Genomic DNA, 20,224 nt, shown 5'->3' with positions numbered 1-20,224 from the left:
TTTTTTTAAATTGAGTATATACCAAACAACTGCACTTTTTAAAATTTCTCTCATGTTTTAACTTGTTGGGTTTTTTTTTTTTTTTTTTTTTTCCGGGCAAATGAAAGTGATACTAAATGAAATTCCCGTCCCTAGTTAGCACCCAAGCACATGTCAAATATGCCAAGCAGAAAAGGCTTTCATGTAAGATCAGATAACACTTCCCTTCAGGCTTGGAACACACTCACATGTACATACACACACAAAGCGTTGGTATAGAAGATGTCTTTCCGTCTGTGTATTCTGCGTTTATCTGTCAGTTTTGCATATTATATACCTACTGCATACATTTGTCTCTGTGTATGTTTGCGGTAGAGTAGAGGTTGGTTTGGGTTTCTTGTATGCCCTGTGTTCCTTCCATGTGCTCTACTGACAAGTGATTTACTGATTGTGTGAGTTTGTGCCATCACTTTGGCTGTCAGGAGTGTTTCCCACAATCCTCTTCTCCTCCAAGTTGTAGGAGAATGACTTAGGCGTCTTTTACTTTCATTTTCTCTTTTTTTCTCTCTTCTTCTCTGAGTACAGTGGGTCCTGGTCCTCAAAATAACCCATCACAGATGTTGAGGAGTACAAGATTGGGTGTGGTTGGCTGACCCTCCACACAAGTGACCCCAGCACAGGGCTAAAATAAAAACCGAAATCTGTCCAGTCTTCTGGCGAGAGTCTGGCTAACAAAGCCTGACAAAACCGAGACGAGGGATCTCAATAGAACGCTTCCTCGTGTGGTGTCACACAAGGGATGGTTGTTTTTCTAGTCAATGTAGAAATTTTTAAACTAGAAAGGTGGCATGCTATTGCTCATCTCTGGGTTTGGGCTTTTTTTCAGGTTTTCCTGGGAAACAAAGTGTGGTTGGTTTTTGTTTGTTTTTTTTGCATCTTTTTAAGATGGTTTAAATTTTATTTTTCTGTTATCTGTCGTTCCTGCTCCTGTGTCTTGGATAGATTAGGACTTTGCTGATGGGTAGTCCTTCTTGAGTATCACACAGCCACTGCTCCATTCCATAACACACTGAAGTACTCCAAAATACCCCTTCAAGTGGCTCTGGTTGATCAGAGGCCCATCTATCTAAAAGATTTTGCAACAAAGCTCTGTGGAGAAGCTCAGGTGTCCTTGGAATTGTTTAAAGAAGGCCAGCGTCTGTTTGGAAGCTCTTAAAGTACACATTTTGTGCTGGATGAAGACCACTTTGTTCTGTGTACCCTTCTCTCTTTGTGCCTGAGTGGGCTTAGAGAAGCCGTGGGATTTGGAGTGTCTTCTCTCCTTGTATGATGGGAAAAGGACACTGAAGTCTAACAGGGTAATATTTTTTACCCTGGTAAAAAAAGGTCAGTGAGAAGGATTGTCAACCACACATAACGCCTTTTTATGTGTATTTTTTACAGACATCACAATAAGATCCGTAGTATTGATGGCAGGCGGACCGGAGAGCTGGTGTCTGTAGAGACTTTGGACCTGAGCAATAATGACATCACCGAGCTACGAGGGCACTGCTTTCCTGCTGGCATCCGAATCCGAGACCTGTAAGTCACATCACAAAAAAATCCTTAAAATGTATTAATTGAAATGGAAAAAAAAAAGAAACTTTACCAGTTCCTGTTGGGAAATAAGGTTTTTGAAGTAGTCAATATTAGTAGAAAAATAAAGTAAAAGCTGAAACGGTACGAACAATAGTGTTGCAAGTGGCTATCACTAACATTTGTATCCAAAATATCAATACCAAAGCTACATAGTGTGTATTAATGAAAACATATGGGGGTAAATGGATTACAACATACAAGTATGTAAAGTAACTCAGGAGAGACAGACACGGGGCCATTCATAAACACACTTTCGAGGGTTGTTATAAATCTCTGATGTCACAATGTGCTGCGTCTGTGTTCAGGTATTTGAGCAACAACAAGATCAGCATGTTAGAGCTCGGAGCTCTAGACCATCTGGGCTCGACACTACAGGTCCTGAGACTGAGCCGAAACCGCATCAGCCAGATCCCCGTGAGAGCCTTCCAGCTCCCGAGGCTCACTCAGCTGTGAGTACCACTGGATTTCATCAGTTTAACAACATAGTTAGTGTGCTGACATAGTTGTGTTTTGATCTGTCAGACCAGTTTGCCCTGCAAAAACAATATCTTTTTGACATTTTTTAGGCTGAAAATGAATGGGTTTCCCAGCTGTAGCCTTTGGAGACTTAATAGAATTGAAAAGAATTAAGCTTGATCGAGGAGGAGTTTGTAGTGTCTTTTGATTGAGCTCTGTGTGTTCAACATGTGGAATGCTATTAGTGTGAGCTATACCTCTAGGGGTGGATAAGGTCTGACTAGGTAAACACCAGAGCCATATTATTGGTGATTTATTGCCTTTTCCATATCCCCAAAGTGGTTTGTTCACTCCCCACACCGGGCTCCATTATCTTTGTCAAACTTCCCTTTAGCATAACAGTGAGGTCGACCCATTTTTAGATCAACGCCTCCATTCTGGAGAGTGAAGGGACTCACATAATGGGAGTGTCCCCCATTGTGGCTTCAGTAGTTTCCCCAGGTGCCTGTTGTTGGATAGGTGCCCCCAGTGACACAGTATGTGCACATGCTAGTGCTGATGCACATTAGACACAAACAAACCTGTGTTGATGTTTATCTTTGCCAACCTGGGGGCTTTTAAAGCCTTGACAGAGACACACATACCCGATGCACTGTTACATGCAAAGACATCTCAGGCTTTATATGCAGAAGAGAGAATCGCTGCAAATTTTATACCATGTTTTCTGTTCATTCCTCCTTTTAGTATTTAGTATTTTAGTATTTAGTATTTTACTATAGTACAGTAATTCAAAGGGTTCATAGCTTGTTTGTAAGCTGAAGTCTGCAGGTATACATTGCCGACTCCATGCCATAGGTAGAAAGGACACCACTAAGGAATGCCTATTTAGCTGGGGGTTTGCTGAAGACAAACAGCTTCCGGCTGAAGCATGCAGGATACAGGTTTCTTTTGACTTGGGTGGGATGGATTCTCATGTACAGTAGAATGAGGGCAAAACATTCCAAAAGAAATTGTGTGTGTGTGTGTGGGGGGGGGTTCTGCTTGGAAAAGTAGAGAATATTTTGAGAAAGTTTACAAATTGATGATTTATTGCCTTTAAGATTTTTTCCCATGATCACATTTTTTATTTGTCTTGTATGTTTGACTGTCCACCATGCAGTGAGCTGAACAGAAACCGTATTCGTCAGGTGGAGGGTCTGACCTTCCAGGGTCTGTCCAGCCTGGAGGTGCTCAAACTGCAAAGAAACAGCATCAGCAAACTAACTGATGGGGCCTTCTGGGACCTGGCAAAGATGAAAGTCCTGTATGTAAAAAAAAAAAAAAACCCTGAAAAACTATTAATACGTAAACATAATAATACATGTACACATTGAGAAATTTGTGTAAAATAATACATAAGATAAATTTCTCATGTAACATATATTACTTTACTGCAATTACGTTCTTTTGCACAAAACATGCTGCATCAGTATCATAAAACATCTAATCTCTAACTAATATCTCAAACTAACCACCCGAGTTATGGAGTTTGGTTGTAGCACATAGCTTGGAAGCACTCCCTGATAGGTTAATCCTATTTGTGACTATTACTGGAATATTCACCAACCAAACCTTACAAGAATAAGATCTTTTTGTGCGTTTACTGGATCTTGGTCACAATTGCAACAATCTAGCCAAAATGCAATTTTTACATTTTACTTCAATTACATGCAAAATAACACTAATTATCACAAATTGCATTGCAAGTTTAGTAATTTCAGGGCACGATAATACCACTCAACTCCTGACATCCTGTTGCCTGCAAACCACTGTGTCAAGATCCCTGAATTCTCACTGTAATAATATCTATACTATTCAATTTTGACCCATGCAGTCACCTGGACTACAACAGTCTGACAGAGGTGAACAGTGGCTCCTTGTACGGCCTGACTTCCCTTCAGCAGCTATTCCTCAGTAACAACTCTATAGCCCGCATCAATCCTGATGGATGGAAGTTCTGCCAGAAGCTGAGAGAACTGTGAGTACCAGCATTTAAATTAGCCTGAACACCCAAACTCTCATGCCAGAAATCCTCTTGCAAAAACCTTTCAGCAGACTGTGGTTAAAACTCCTAAAACTGGAATGATAACTGTTATGGAGGAGAGTTGGAGGCAACAAAGAACATAAGTTCAGCTTAAAAAATACAAGTTGTATATTTACAACTTTGTATCAACACAAGTTGTAGAATGACATTTAGATTTAAATTCTTAAATCTTTTTTGTCTGTCTCAGGGGATCTAAACCTGTTGTCTTACAGCCTGAGAACCCAACACTCCCCAACCCCAATGATATCATCCATCTACCTTCCACATGGTTAAAGAACATTGTGCTTTAACACTCAATATGCTACGCTATTCTCAGGATAAGCCTGTTTATCCCATAATTAGATCTGAGCTCAACAGCACTCAAGCCCTTCGACAAGAGTTTTTGTCCTAAGTTCTGAATTGCGGGGGTTTGGCAAACTGGCGTTGTAATCCTCCGGCGGTTGTGTTGTGGTAATTACACTGAGGGATCGCCTTCACAGCCTTTGTCTACCGAATGAGGAGTGATTATCTGACAGTCTTTCCTGATCTGTTGACATGACTGTCATATTGCTAGTGTAAAGTGCTTTGCGCAGCTCAGGCGTTGCTAACTGCGAGGTAGCCTGGGGAATGTGTGGCGCCTATGTTTGTTTATGTGTAACAGTCAGAAGGAATAAAGAGGTAGATGGCGTTCATGTTAGTTTGCTCTGCGTATCTCAGTGCCGTTTCCTGTGCGCAGGTCTCATGAATGACAGATTGCTCCAAGCACCATCCCTGAATCATCCTCCCAGCGCTGCACCAATCAGTGGTTATATGATTTTATTATCTAGAGTTATGATGACCCCCTGGCTCATACAAGAGAGTGACTCGTCTTTATGAGGAGCCTATTATTGCATTCCCAATGGGCCAGGCTGAGCTGGTCATCTGGGAGAATCTCTGCACACATGACTGGTCAAGCAGACCTGAGGACTGGCGACAGAGACAGACGGCGAGGCCCACAGTGAGGGCGATAAAATACACAATACTGCCTTTGACCACTGTTTGAAAGATACCCTTATGGGATTGATCATTGTTAATAATCAAGATTTATCAAGATATGCATACTATGAAAAAACATCCTTCCATTCATCATTTAAACACATTTTCAGCCTTCATTTTCACTTGATTCTCAAGTAAATCAAGTCCTACCAAAAATGCTCTGAAGTCAGGTCTCATCTTGTTATCTTGTTACTAGTGGAATAATCTTTCTTTTCAAATTCTTAAAACAAGTGAAATCAGTGTATTGTTCTCATCTCATTTGGATTTGGAAGCTGGATATGAAAATAAGTAATATTTTGTGGGCTGTACAAGACATGAGTGACAGTAAATTCCCCTGGGGTTTACACCGTGCTCAAGTAGGCTTATAAATGGAGGTTGTAGACAGGTAATGTTCAGACCAAGAATTTCTTTTCTTCACTGTCAAACGGTTAGCTCTTCAGTTGATCTCTAAGGTCTGCTAAGCCCATTCTCTGTTAACATCTTGTTGCAAAAAAAGGCACAATGGAAAAACACATCACAGAATGGCAATAGACATTGAATCAGCCATGAAATTTAAGTATAATGATGTCGTGAGCTGCCTCAGCGTTCTGCCAACCTGTCATCTCCTTCCAGACCTCACACAGAACATTTCTCTTTCTTTCCCCTTTTTTTTCCTCACTCTCTCTCTCTCTCTCTCTCCGTCTCTGTGTCTGCCTCTGTCCTCTTTTCTCTGTATCACACTCCGTTTCTCTCTCCAGCAATCTGTCGTACAACAACTTGACTCGTCTGGATGAAGGCAGCCTGGCTGTGCTGGGGGATCTCCACACCCTCCGTCTGGGCCACAACTCCATCAGCCACATCACTGAAGGAGCTTTCAGAGGCCTCAAAGCTGTACGCGTCCTGTAAGTACACTCCCCAGAAACCACCATTACCAAGCCCCAAATAAACCCCAACAACTGGCTCATTATGGTTTTGCCCCTGCTTACGATGAGGGTAAGATGTGCCACTTGGGAGCATTGAAAGCTGAGATGTTTAATATTGGTTTTGCCTGTGTGATATTTGATATTTAGGCTTACATAGTACCTTCAGTTGACTTTAGAAAGTGGGGTTTGTGTAATTTCCAAGCCAGGTTTGATCTCATTTGCATTCTTGTCTATTCATAAGTTGTTTTTTTTAAACTTTTACGAGGTGTTCATGCATCACTATTGTCTTGGTTTCTGTAGCAACGTCACTTTGTTCCTTTTGTCTGGTTTTGTTCTGGGTGTTCTGTTTGGTCTCGGACACTGGTTCCCAACAAAATTGGAGCTAAAAGTGTTCTGTGTCGCTCACCTCCCTTGAGATCCTTCCCTTCTTTTAGAAGCCATGAAAAAAGACAGGTTTCTTTTCCCTCCGATCCACCTTTTGCACAAAAAAGCCTAAGGACAGGCCTAAGGAAAGAAAAGGAGTGAATGAAAGGGAGAAAGTCAGGGGATAAATCCAGGAGAAAGACTTGGGGGTCTTGGTTCCTAACCAAGGTCCTCTTGGCTGTGCCTCTTCCCAGTGAGAGAGCCAGAGAGGAGAGTTGTGCCAGAGCTTGCTAGACAAGCATTCTCTCACAGTGAGGTGACAAGCCAAGGCACATAAGGCTTCTCTGCTGGCGCACTTGGTGCTAGATAACTAGCTACAGAGGGAAGTAGAGGGTGGGACCGGGAGCTGAGCTTGTGACTGCCATGTCTCCACTCTTTTCTCATGTTTTCCTTTCTTGTCTTTAATTGCTCACTTTATTTCTTTTGGCTTTGACCCCTTGAAAGCACACTTAATGCCCATTTCTTCCCTCTGTTATCCTAAGTGTATTCTGTCATCTCCTCATGTTATCCCCAAGACACTCACTATCTTTGTCTTTATTCTGCATAATCTTTTCTCTCTTTGTATCACTCCTACGCTCTCTGTTTTTGAGTCAGGCGTAATCTAATCAGTGGTTGGGAGGACAGGCATAGGCTGGGCCCTGAAAAAGAGCTGGGGGAGCTTTAATTGGGTCTGCGCTGCTGGCCATGCTGGCATGGGGCTGGAGTCTGCATCGGGGTGTGAAAGCTCCAAACAAGCCAGCCTGCCCTCTAATTCGGCCACGGGGGCCCTTCTCTGTGCCCGGTCTCTCTGCTCCACAGCCCCCACCTCTTGCCTTGCTTTAACAAGGCAACGGCCATTCACATCCAGCCAGCCAGAAAGAGTAGGAAATTGGCAGCCCCAGTCCAGTCCAACTAAGACAGTGGCCAATGGAGACTGAAAAGAACCAGAGGGGGATAAGAGATGCTTGGAGAGCAAAGGGAGGAGGTGGAGCAGAGGGTGCTATTGTGGAGATGGTGAAGGGTGTGCCTGACCAACAACCTCAAAGGTCCTTCTCAGGTTTAAAAGAAACTTTTGTAAATGGTTCAGAGATGACCTCTGATTCTTTTGTTTTTCTTTTCAATTATCATTCAAAGGGGAGGAGTGGTGGCTCCTCCGCAGCTATGACTTCACCTACAGACGTAGTTCTTTAGACCTTGTGAGGAGGAAATGAAGTTCATTCAACGAGTGTTTGGAAACCCCCAAATACTCTAAAAGAAGCCCTTTTCTCTTTTCCCTCTTTCATTGAATTCATTCTAGCTTTCCCTGGCTAAGCTTGGTCCTTAACCTCATTAAGACTCTTGGCTTTGGTTTGGCTGTGCCATACCTGCCACCCTCAGACCAACAGACCCAACTGTCTGGCCTCTCAGAAGGCATTGTGTTCCTGCCAATCCCTCCATGCCGTCATGAATTATACATGTGTTTCCCTGTGCTGGGGCTTGCCTCGACACACCAACAGACACGCATACACTCACATGCACACATACACACATGCACACTCTTTCTCCACCCCTCTAAGGAAAGAATGTGCTTGGTTGGCAGAGCAGAGCGGCAGAGGGGCTCTTAAGGCCAGGTGCAGAGGGGGGAGGATGATAGAGGGAGGGAGTGTGGGCGAGGGGGTAACCCGTGACTTCCAAACCAGCCTCTGCCAGGGCTGTGAAACGCTTCATCGCTGGCAGACTCTGTCCCTGTTCTCCTCCTTCCCTCCCTCCTTCCATCTCTCTTATCCCCCTCTTTTCTCTTATTCTCCACAGGGAGCTGGACCATAACGACATCTCAGGCACAATAGAGGATACCAATGGGGCCTTCTCAGGATTGGATAGCCTCAACAAGCTGTGAGTGTCTCCCCTTGCTCTGTCTTCTATTCCCTCCACCTCTCCTTTTCTACCAACCAATCCTTTTCATCCCTCTGTCCTGGCCCGTTACTGATTCTGGGTTTCTCTCTGCTGTTCTTCAAAACAGACAATCAGAGAAACATAAGTGAGCTCATTCTCATTTTTCCCGCATTCAAAAGTTTCCCTCCAAATCCCCACTCACCCCTCATTGCCAGCTAAGTTTAGCCAGTAAAGTTTAAGGCCACAGAGTTTGAGATATCTGCCCCCTCAAGACCCCACACTTCAGTTGGAGGGGAAGTGTTTGCAGTTTGCGATGACTTATAGGGCCCCTCTTCCTTTTTTAACTAGGCTTGTTCGTGAAAACTTTTTTTTTTTTTTTTTTTACTCCCTTCATCCTGTAGAAACACAGGTCAGTATTTCTCCAGTTCAATCTGGCTTTCATCTTATGATTTAGTTGTTTCACTGTAGCTTTATGGCCTTTGTTACTAATGGTTCAAGAATGAGATACAGTGAATTATTTTGTATCTGGTTTTCATGATTACTCATAGATGTTTTCATCAAGGCAGCTACTAAAAAAGTTCAATGTCAAAACCCAGTGAGTTGAGAAATTACAGCAGACGTGGAGTTGCCTGCATTAAGCGGCAATCATCAACCTGCAGGATGAAAAGATGATGTCCAGCCAAGATGGCTCCCAGTGTGAGCACCGCTAAAAGAGAAAGAACAGGAGAAAGGGTTTTTCTTCGAGCTGGCAGGGGTTCACTCCCCATTAGGCTTATTTCTATTTCTCCTCCATGCCTCCAGTCCTCTCGTCCCCTCGTTCCCAGTCCCTGTTGTTAGGAACTGAGAGAGGGTGAAATTGAGGGCTGCATTCAGTCATCAACATCAAACGCCTCACACGCCCCGCCCTCTGACCCTGCCCCTTTTGTCACGACGTTGGCAGAAGCAGCCCACTGGATCCCAACGCTGGCAAAGCGAGCCATGGGAAAAAGAGATGCCGACAAGGGAAAGAAGGGGCGAGACATCAAAGTGTCCACCACACACACTGGGTTCCCTTAAGGCAGCTTGTGAATGCCACCACATGGGAGGGAAGTGGGTCTTACAGCTTTAAGCCAAGAGAAGAAGATTTAATTCTGTCTTTACTTGTTTTCAAAGGCTCATCTAATTTCTTCAAAATAAAAGTTGGAAAAATGACAAAGTAGTCCTCTTGTCATTCCTGTGACAAGATAGCCAATTGTGTGAACATGTGGATGAGCTTGAACACTGGGGTCTTCATTGTGAACCAGCCAGCCGTGTCTCCTCTTCCTGTGAATCGAAGGCTACAACAGGAGAGGAACGAGTGAGGGGAGGTGGCAGCAGGGTGGGGGCGGAAGAAGGGATTAGGACCTCAAATCAGAGGGAACAGCAAGTCACTTCTTGGCTCAAACCAGGCTTGACAGGCACAGACACATACTCACATGGGTTGCACGTATGTCCTTACAAGCTCTGTGGGGAAAAAGAACCACCTCACACACACAGCCCCACCTGGTCATTCTATTAAATTCTAATAAAGATAAAAGTTGTCTTTGAAGAGCAGCACAGCGCCCAGGTTAGCGCCCCCACCCACACACACACACACACACACACACAAAAACACACACACACACACACACACACACACACACACACACACAAACACACACACACACACACACACACACACACACACACACACACACACACACCCCCACCCTCCTCAACCCCAAACAGTCTCCCTCACCCTTCCTCCTGGCTAATCTCCATGCAGTTCAGATTTCCTATACCTCAGTCTCCTCAATCTTATCAAATTCAGCTTTGCTAATTGTGCCTCTCTCCTTCTCTTGCGCTATCTTTTCAACCCCCCCCCCCCCTCTCTCTCCATCTATCGACACCTTTCATGTTTGGAAACGACAGGACTCTGTTTGGAAACAAGATCAAGTCGGTGGCCAAGAAAGCCTTCTCTGGCCTGGAGACCCTGGAACACCTGTGAGTATCCCACAATGCTTGGCTGCCCCTCCTCCAGACCAGAGAGAGTGAGTGTGAGGGAGAGAGGGTGGAGTGTGTGTGTGGAGGGAGGGGGGGGTTGCCAAAAGTAGCTGGCAGAGAGGAGGCTGCTAGCAATTTAATAGCGTCTTTTGTAAAAGGAGAAGACAGGGGCTTTTGCAAGCGCCCAGCTGCTTCTCTGTCGTTAGCCTAGCACAATTTCAACGTTGGCCCTTTTTTTTCTTGCAACCGCGCAGGAACAAAGTTAGGGAGTGACGGAAAAGCTGACATGTATCCTCAGAGATACAGACCTACATATTTCTACCTGGGTTTAAAAGTGTGATCCTTGCTAATGAAAGCCAATATGCAGCTATGGGTGTAATTTGTATACAGTTGATAAGTAATGCAATGCCATGTCCCAACAGTAACTTGGGAGAGAATGCTATTCGTTCCATTCAGCCCGATGCCTTCAGTAAGATGAAGAACCTCAAATCCCTGTGAGTTATATTGATGCATTTACACGAACACACATAATTTATGTGCACAAACCCGCACATGCAGAAACAGCCACCAGTAGATATACGGCCATACATGCATTGACTCGGATTGAAAAACACACCCACAATGCTTTTTGCATTCATGCACATTCAGAAACACATTCAGTTACAGATGCAACAGATGTGATATATACCACAATTACTTACGGCTTCTCTCTCCTCTCCTCTCTTCTCCTCTTCCACAGTCTCATTCAGAGCGACAGCTTCCTTTGTGACTGCCAGCTCCACTGGATGCCTGACTGGTTGGTGACACGTGGTTTGCAGGCCAGTGTCAATGCCACCTGCGCCCACCCAGAGAGCCTTAAGGGCACCAGCATTTTCCAGGCCCCGTCCAGCAGCTTTGTGTGTGGTGAGTTGTGTGTGCATAATCTGTGTTTATGTGGGTGGGTTTGTTGAGCAAGAGGCATTGGAGGCACAGATGGGCTACACTGACAGCTTGGCGCTCTTCTGTTATTTACATACTCGCACATATTTGTGTGGTGTTTTTGTTTAGCTCTGCATTTGCACTCAGACATGGTAATGGATCCTTCTGTGTGTTTTATTTTCCTCTTTCACATCCATTGCACAGCGAGCAGACACCCACTGAGAATAATTAGTGATGTTTGACATTGGACCACGTGTGATTTATGCTTCCCTCATGAACTCACTTTGTCTTTTCTTTTCATCCCTTCCATCCAATAACTGGCTTCACTCTTCTAACTTTCTTTCCTCCTTCCATTTCTGCCTTTCCATCACTCTCCATCTTCAGACGACCTCCCAAAACCCCAGATCACAGTACAACCAGAAACAACAGTGACGGTCCTTGGTAGCGACGTGCGTCTCACCTGTACAGCCGCGAGCAGCAGCTCCTCCCCCATGACCTTTGCATGGCGTAAGGACCAGGAACTGCTTCGACATGCTGAGACAGAGAACTACGCCCACATGCGAGCTCACCACCAAAGCGCAACATCCGTTGCGCCTGGTGCAGGTGGAGGCGTGATGGAGTACACAACCATCCTGCACCTGAGGCATGTCACCTTCGCACATGAGGGCCGTTACCAGTGCATCATCACCAACCACTTTGGCTCCACGTACTCCAGCAAGGCCCGCCTGATCGTCAATGGTAGGTTGTTTTTAAAGAGATTTTGGGCTGAAAATGTCCACCAGATGTTCAGTAAAGGAAAAAATTATTAGCCCTTTGGTTAAGATAGATTATAATTTTATTACTGTATTAAAGGGAGAGTTGGGTCATTGTGGAAAGTATGACGGCGATTAAAATTTGAGAGAAATAGAAGATCGAGTATCAAGATAACATACACAGAAAAATACATGCCGCTCAAATATCTCTGTGTGATTAAATTATTTCTGCCAAATAAAATGCCTGTTTATGTTATACATATCAGAGTTTCAATTGTCTCCTTTGACAGAGGAGCGATTGAGATAAGTGGCCATGCTGAGTTCTTCTTTTCACTTGAATAAAGTCTTCTCTCTCTCGCTTGGCCTCTATCTCTTCCAGGATGGTATTCGGAACAAATTGATTTAGCTGCATGTCAGCGCTAACAGGGGCCATCTCTTCTCCAATCTGTCATTCTGCCCTCCCGCAAACGGAGACATTTATCTAAAGCTTTGTTCCCTTCCCAACTCTGCATCAGACTTCTAGCTTCTTCTTCACTCTCACTCATGAAAGAACAATTTTTCTGCTTGCTGTCTTGGCATATACGGTGGGGTCCAAAAGTCTGAGACCACTTTCCCATTCATGGATGTTAAGAAGCTGAAACTGCCAAAGGAACAAAGTTTCCTACAGAGGTTAGAGACATTGGCTTCTGACCGGAAGTTCCCTGGTGTGAACGTCAGCACCAGCTGGGAAAATGTGGTCAGAAGAACTGAATGAGTAATGCTCTGTAATCCTTAACAACTGCTGTCAAGGTTCTTTACCAAAGACTGCTCCAGCAGAGCTGCTCACCAGCTTGCAGGCGTGAAAGTGTAGAACTGTCAATGAGGAAAATGCTGAAAAAATAAAGTGGACAGTTGAATTCCTTGGAATACATAAATTTGCTGTTTTGGTCTAACCATACTGAGGAATTGGTGTCTTTTTCATCCACAGTTCTTCCATCCTTCGTGAAGACTCCCAAGGACAGCACCATCAGGACGGGCCACACAGCCAGGCTGGAATGTGCCGCTGAGGGTCACCCGGCACCTCAGATCGCCTGGCAGAAGGACGGCGGCACAGATTTCCCCGCCGCCCGTGAGCGTCGAATGCACGTCATGCCTGACGACGATGTGTTCTTCATTATGGATGTAAAGCCGGAAGACATGGGCGTGTACAGCTGCACTGCTAAAAACACAGCGGGCACAATTTCTGCCAACGCCACCCTCACCGTGCTGGGTAAGAGCTGCGTGTTTCTACGATAATTCTGTCTTCTAATTTACGTGAGCTAATATCGTCCAATGCTCGACTTGTGTTAATTGTAACATAGTGTTGATCATATTCCCAGAATCCCAAAAATGAGTACTTGTAAATAGCTCTGCGCTCAGTTGGGAATTGGTCAGTCCAACGCTGCAGAATGAGAGGCTTTATATTTTTCTTTTCTCGGCAGCTGTGGCCTTGCTGCAGGTCAGGGGCCAGAGGTCACAGTTGGGGGTCAAAGGGGAATGGTGGGGGAGCGAGAGGGACTCACAGAGGGGTGTTTGTTAGGCACCACCCCCATTCCCCCACCCCCTCTCCTCTTGTGGTGGGAGGGACAGTCATGGCTGCTTCACTGCAGGCCTCAGTGCTCCCAATTTATTGGCTGTTTTACACTTTTAAATCAAACAAAACAGAGCTGCTCTCCAATAACCATCTCAGCACATAGATCATCTTTGTCCTTTGTCTTTTGAACTGAGTAAAGCAGTCCCTTGTTGGACAGAGCATTAAAAAAAAGAGTTGGGTGGTTTCTTTCCTTTTTTTTTTTTTTTCATTTTTTGTTGTTGTTTTTTAAAAAGCCTGAAATTTCCCCTTTAGAACTCAAAAGCAATGGTGTCTATATTTAACTTGGGCAGACTGGTGCAGTTGGTATGTTAGCAATAGATTTGCATATTGTGTGACTTGTTATTGACTTGGTGAACTGAACAGCAGTTTAAGCCAGTGCTAATCCACTCAACAATGTAGAATATTGAAGCAACCGACTATGCCTCTGCACTGAATCTGTAATGTTTGGGTTGGGGTTGGGGGGGGGGCTGCAGTCGAGGGGCCCCTGTCTGGAAAAAGAGTGGCGGGGGAGAAAAATGGGAGCCAAAGAAGAGCTGGAATGGTTGGAGTGTGTGGGGGAAGGTAGGCAAGTGGGATTTAGAGAAAAGAAAGGTGGGAGGAGGGTGGTAGAGAGAGTGGGGATTGATGGAGAGGGCGAAACTATTGATAGAAGAGTAAGGGGCGACTGAAGTGGGTTAAATGAGATCTCTTAATCTGTGTATGTCCCCCTGTGAGGGGAAGTGCTCAGTCTGAATGGAGAGGCTTACCTTAGCGCGCGCGCGCGCACACACACACACACACACACACACACACACACACACACACACACACACACACACACACACACACACACACACACACACACACACACACACACACATACATTCAGCTCAATCTTCTCCATTCAGCAGAATGTGAAGTGGCCGGGGAAGTGGAGAAAACATGGTTCTGAAGAGGATTCTGTCATGAGAGAGAGATCTTGTTGTTTCATAATGTCAAAATTAAAATGTGTCAAATTAAAAGATTTCAGAATTTGTTAGCATAGTAGATCTGACCTCAGATGTGTGTGTGTGTGTGTGTGTGTGTGTGTGTGTGTGTGTGTGTGTGTGTGTGTGTGTGTGTATATATATATATATATATATATATATATATATATATATATATATATAATTGTTGGATGAGAACCTCATCACGAGATAAGCTTTCATGGGTTTTCAGAACATCAAACTTTGTGCTCAGTCTATCCAGCTGAATCACCGTGATCCCACAATTTGTAACAGATCCTGTAAACAGCAGAAACCCTAGAACAGAAATCTAAAACTTTGATGCCATAGAATAACAATAGAATAATAGAAAATACCGACCTCAGGAATCCTGCAGTCTCCAAACTTTTGATGCAAACCCCATCACTACTGTCCCATACAGAAACTCCACACCTAGCCCAGGACCTGGAGGATCGCAGCGTGGTGGTAGGGGACACGGTGGCCCTGCAATGTAAGGCCCTGGGCAGTCCACCGCCCCGCATTACCTGGCTACGCAACGACCAGCCCCTGCGCCCCTCCGACAGACACCACTTCACCCCGGGGAACCAGCTGCTGGTCATCGGATCCGCCGCGCTGGAGGACGCTGGCCGCTACACCTGCCTCATGTCCAACACGCTGGGCACGGAGCGCGCTCACAGCCAGCTGGTGGTGAGGCAGAGCAGAAGCCCCTGCCCCTCGCCGTCGGGCCCCAGCACGGTCACTGTAGGGATCATCGTCATCGCCGTGGTGACGAGTATTGTGGTGACGTCGCTGGTGTGGGTGTGCATCATCTACCAGACCAGGAAGAAGAGTGAGGAGTGCAGTGTCACCAACACAGGTGAGCTTGGATTGGTTCTGTCAAGTTATTTTTTTTTAAGGTAATTGAGGGGGATCCCTATAAAATTTTCAAACTAGAAAAGTATGTCCAGCAGCAAGGTTATGTGAATATATTTCAAAGGAGCAATTCTCATTTAACTAGCGAATATTTGCCACTTTTGCTCTGTTAAACAACCAGACAGTTAATAGATTATCAAAATTGTTGCCATGGGATTTTCTGTCAGTTGAGTAGAGCTGCAAATAATGATTATTCTCATTATTGAGTAATATGTCAGTTATTTTCTTGATTGTTTGACGGAAAGTAGTAAAAAAAAATGTCCATCACAATTTCCATAATTCCAAGTTGATATATTCAAATTGCTTGTTTTGTCTGACCAACAGTCCATCCCCACAATATTCAGTTTAATATCATAGAAGGAGGGAAAACCAGTTAAAAAAAACCTCGGTACCAAAAAAGATTTGAGAAGGTAGATCCAGTGAATCTTTGCTGGAAAAAATGACATAAAGACGAATTGTCTATCAAAATAGTTCCATAAATGAAAGATTTTCTACAACCAATTGTTGAAGCCCTAGACTTGCGGTATCCAAGGCCCTGGTTGTGATGTCCTGTTTTCCAATCTTTCGTGTCTTTTCCAGATGAGACGATAGTTCCTCCGGATGTGCCCAGTTACCTCTCCTCCCAGGGCACTCTGTCCGAGCGGCAGGATGTGTGTATCCGCGTGGAGGCCGGCGGTGGACCTCAGCCCAACGGACACATCGTAGACACCGCAGGTAGCTGACAGTTGGTTCTCTGCTTGGTCTTCCAAATGTTTGTGCTCCTCAGCAGTTTCTCCCACTTCCCATGAGCAAAGTTGGTGCGTTGTGTAACGATGAAAAGAGCGCCGCTGTCTGTGAAGGCCTGCTTAGCATCAGAAATAATTACAGCAGACGTCTAAACCACAGTGTTGACATACAGTTGTTGATTTTTTGCCTCCAAAACATTTATTTTCTTTCTCTCCCTGCCTGCCTGCAGGTTTCGACGGCGCAGTAGTGTGTACGGATTGTATGGAGAACAGCAACAGCTACTCCAAAGATCCCGACTATCTGACGCACAGCTGTTGCCCTGCTGGAGGCATGGAGTACCAACAGCACTCTGTTCCCCCACCTCACCCTCACTTTCACCCAGTGGAGCATCATGAACCAGGGTCGTACACAGCTCCGCTCTGCAACGGGACACCCAACGGGATCCGGAAGGACATTCATGGATCCACCTTCCCGAAAAACCACAATACGTTACAAGTGAACCAACATGATAGAAAAGGTAATACGATCAGAGAGAGAGTTCAAATGCCAACAGCCTTATCCCATACACAAACACTGTGATAAAGTCATAAATCCAGTAGGCTTTCTACAGCCCCAAATTATGCCAGATTTTCTAGCAACATCATTGGTATCAAGTGATACCATGAGAAGCTATCGGCAATTTAAGAACCCTTATCAAGACAAATTCTTTTTTACGTGATTGTTGATAGATTGGCTTCTGCCAGCATTTGACTGTGTATCACAGTTGCATGCCCAGAGCCCTTCAGGATATCGCTCGAAAATCACTGAAAAGTAGCACTGAGTTCTCTCTGATGCCAAACTCCTGCAGTTGCACGTCGGGGCCTGTTCTGCGATTGAGCTTCTTTTGCGAGGAGTAATACCAGAGGAATTGGCCTCCGAATACCAATTCTCACCTCCGCGTGTCAGCGCAGCCCTATACACACATTCCACCGCCTCTGTCCTAAAGCTGAATGCATATTAGTCTACATACTTGTCACGTCATTGACTTTGCCTGTTTCTAATTCCACCTCCTTCTCTTCTATGTTCATCAGCGAGCAGAGGCGGACAGACGCCGGCGTGCTCTCCATCACAGGAAGAGTCCTTCCACAAGCCGGTGAAGCTGGCCGGCGTGCCGAGCCACGGGCTCTCTGACACGGACTGTGAGCCTGAGCTCAGGCAGACTCTGCTGTCCAACGGACACACCCTCAGAGCCTCTCAGAATGAGAGCGCCCCCCTAAGGAGAGCCAGCGACTAGCAGGCGCTGCGTCCAGCCCAAAACGTGGACTTGTAGTAGATGGGTGAACTTTTTTTTTTTTTTGCACTGGGAAATAAACTGCTACCTCATATCGAGGCGATTGATCCTGAGCCTCCTGGATGTGGACTGACAGGCAGCGCTAGGAGGGGAAAAACACAGAGGGCATCCGGAGTTTGAAGGCGGAGCTTGTGTGGGTGGCGTCCCATCTGAGCGTATCAGCTGTACATAGTTAAAACCTTCCCTTGGGAGGTGACCATAAAAATTCTAGCTCCAAAAAAATGTGACTTGCATTTGAAGCATGTAAATGTAGGGAATCTTGTACAGTGTATGTATGTGCAGGGGCAAAAAAGAGAAATATACCTTTGGACATTTGACTGTACATAAGAGTTTTCTTATATTATATATTATATAACTTTTACAAAAGAGTATTTGAATTTATGTGCATGACAAAGAAAGGAGTGATGGTATTTTTATTTTTCTTCAGAAAAACAGCCTTTTCAGCTTTTACCAACATTCAGCTGCGGTGCCTTATTGCATGATCAAAGAAAACTCAACTTGTAATAACATTTATCAACAGACTTTTTGTGAGAGATACTGGTACTCTCTTTATAGCAAACAAAACAAAACACTTGATTGCACTTGAATGTTTTTTTCTTTTGACAAATGCTGCCAACCATGGCCTTACAGAAACAAAATTCACACTTGTTATTGTATGAAGGAAGAGCTTTGATGTCAATTATTTAGGTACATCAGATGTTTCAAGGTGGGATATTTGTTGGCGGTCAGTTAAAGCACTTTTTACACTCACTTCATAAACACGCAGATTGAGTACACGATATCTGCCAATAGGAATGCAGGAATCTCCTCCGTGTGAGGAGACATTCCACATATTTCCACACAAGTCGACAGTACGTACTGTAGCGTTAAGGCTCTTCCACCTGTTTCACAATACTACATGTTACTGCAAAGCTGCTCTGAGCTAGTTTGGTAGAAAAGATTCTTCTCGTACTCAAGTTAGGTCCGTTATTTGTCCAGGAGAGTGACTTTGGCACAAGTTTGCAACCCAATGTGGACGAACATCAGCTACCAGCTGTAATTTGGAGCTGGAGTTGTATCTTTCCAAAGCTGTAAATGCTGGTAATGTTCTCTCAGTATGGACACAGGGACACCTGTCATGAAATCTACAGTTATGTGTGCTCAAGCACCAACATGTAATTGGCCGAATGCTAAATTAAACAATTCTTATGCTTTGAATTTAATAATAATAATTAAAAAAAAAAAAAAAAAAAAAAAGGATGGAGAATCAGGGAGAACGATGTTGTATTGTGTCATTATGTTACTGCTGTAATGTGCCTCAAGATCCACCGCTGTGCATTCAGAAGCGAACGGCCAGTATTCCACCTCTGTCACACCACCACGTGGTAACAGTAACTTTCTCAGCATCACTACAGCCGAATAACGTCTCAGGCTCCAGGTACCTGTAAAAGGTGCGGCTTGATGCTGTGAACGGTGGGAAAGCTTGGGAAATGTGCTCTAACCAAACTTGGAGGAAGGATGAAGTCAGATGCCCCCCCCCCCAACTGTCACAGTCCCTGCGTACTCTGGGTCTGTGATTAGTCAAGGTAGTTACATTGTCGAATTTGTTTTCCCAGTGTGCCCTCGTCTGAACTGTGTTCTGATACCGGTGGTCCTTATCAAGGTAAGCTGGAAGGCACGCTCCTCGGGTGCTATCAGGTGTAACCAATCAGAGATGATTTTTACGAGCAAGACCAATCAGAGAACCCTGGTGGAAAACCAATCCCAGTGTAGCAGGTAAAAGGGACGGGAGGGAGTGCGGTGCAGTTCATGTTCTGAGTAATTTATTGAAACAAACTGTCCGAAACCATTGTACCAATGTCAAAGCTAAAACAGTGAAGTGTCTAACATGGCATTGAAGTGTCTAATAAAGTCACATTTTGCTATTAAGACAAGTGTTTCCCTGTGTTTCTGCCCTGTGTGGACACATGAAAGGATGTTTTTGTGACAACAGCATCACAGACAGCTGAGTTAGCATTTAGTGCCGTTCACATGTCAGTGGTTATGGAGAAGCCATCACTTCAAATGGAGCGTGCGCAAAGACATGAAACCCAGAGACCTTGAGCTTCAAAGTAGTCAAGTAGCTTGTGCCTGAACCACAAACACACGCACACACAAACACACAAAGCTAATCTTCCAACCAGGAATGTCTCCTGGCTCCCTGAAGCTCCAAAGACAGGAGGCATATTTTTTCCTTCTGTGGGTTGTGTAACATATTTGCTATTGAGTCAGGACTGACTGAGGGTCAGCGGCTGACCAGAATGTGCATTCCAGATGGATGTTTGTCACCGGGTGATTGACATGCCCCCGGCTGTGGCCTCCACCAATCACACGCCGACCATTGTTGTCCAACAGCCTAGTGACAAGCAGAATGACAAACACTCCCACCTGTGAGGCCATCCATCTCCCTCTGCCCCCCCCCGGATTTACCAGGTCGCAGCTTACGTCTGCACTGACTGCTGATGGACAACACTGAGCTAATTCACTGGAAACGAGAAGGGAAAACTGGGATTCTGAGGCTAAATGTTCCTGCATATGTCATTTAGATAATCCTTCTTAAATCTGACGTAGAGGAGTAATTTTTTAATCTCGTAATTATCTTGGTTGTTTTTTTGTTTTTGTTTTT

At 44.8% G+C, this 20,224-nt stretch overlaps 1 protein-coding gene across 1 annotated transcript in view; it reads left to right on the top strand.

Annotated features, from left to right (window-relative positions):
• lrig1 (leucine-rich repeats and immunoglobulin-like domains 1) overlaps positions 1-19,569 on the top strand; it is a 38,026-nt gene extending 18,457 nt beyond the window's left edge. The window contains exons 4-18 of the mRNA XM_040159627.1: positions 1,423-1,560; positions 1,923-2,066; positions 3,233-3,376; positions 3,947-4,090; positions 5,908-6,051; positions 8,266-8,346; positions 10,276-10,347; positions 10,770-10,841; positions 11,087-11,250; positions 11,650-12,003; positions 12,985-13,266; positions 15,034-15,468; positions 16,104-16,238; positions 16,480-16,767; positions 17,321-19,569. Of these exons, the coding sequence (XP_040015561.1) occupies positions 1,423-1,560; positions 1,923-2,066; positions 3,233-3,376; positions 3,947-4,090; positions 5,908-6,051; positions 8,266-8,346; positions 10,276-10,347; positions 10,770-10,841; positions 11,087-11,250; positions 11,650-12,003; positions 12,985-13,266; positions 15,034-15,468; positions 16,104-16,238; positions 16,480-16,767; positions 17,321-17,523 (2,800 nt within the window). The 3' untranslated portion in view covers positions 17,524-19,569. The remainder of the gene's footprint in view (positions 1-1,422; positions 1,561-1,922; positions 2,067-3,232; positions 3,377-3,946; positions 4,091-5,907; positions 6,052-8,265; positions 8,347-10,275; positions 10,348-10,769; positions 10,842-11,086; positions 11,251-11,649; positions 12,004-12,984; positions 13,267-15,033; positions 15,469-16,103; positions 16,239-16,479; positions 16,768-17,320) is intronic.
• Positions 19,570-20,224: the final 655 nt, after the last annotated feature.

This window comes from Xiphias gladius, chromosome 21, assembly GCF_016859285.1.
Source record: "Xiphias gladius isolate SHS-SW01 ecotype Sanya breed wild chromosome 21, ASM1685928v1, whole genome shotgun sequence".
Classification (NCBI taxonomy): Eukaryota; Metazoa; Chordata; class Actinopteri; order Istiophoriformes; family Xiphiidae; genus Xiphias; species Xiphias gladius.
Note: the sequence above shows the minus strand (reverse complement) of the source record. Positions and strands in the feature narration are given on the sequence as shown.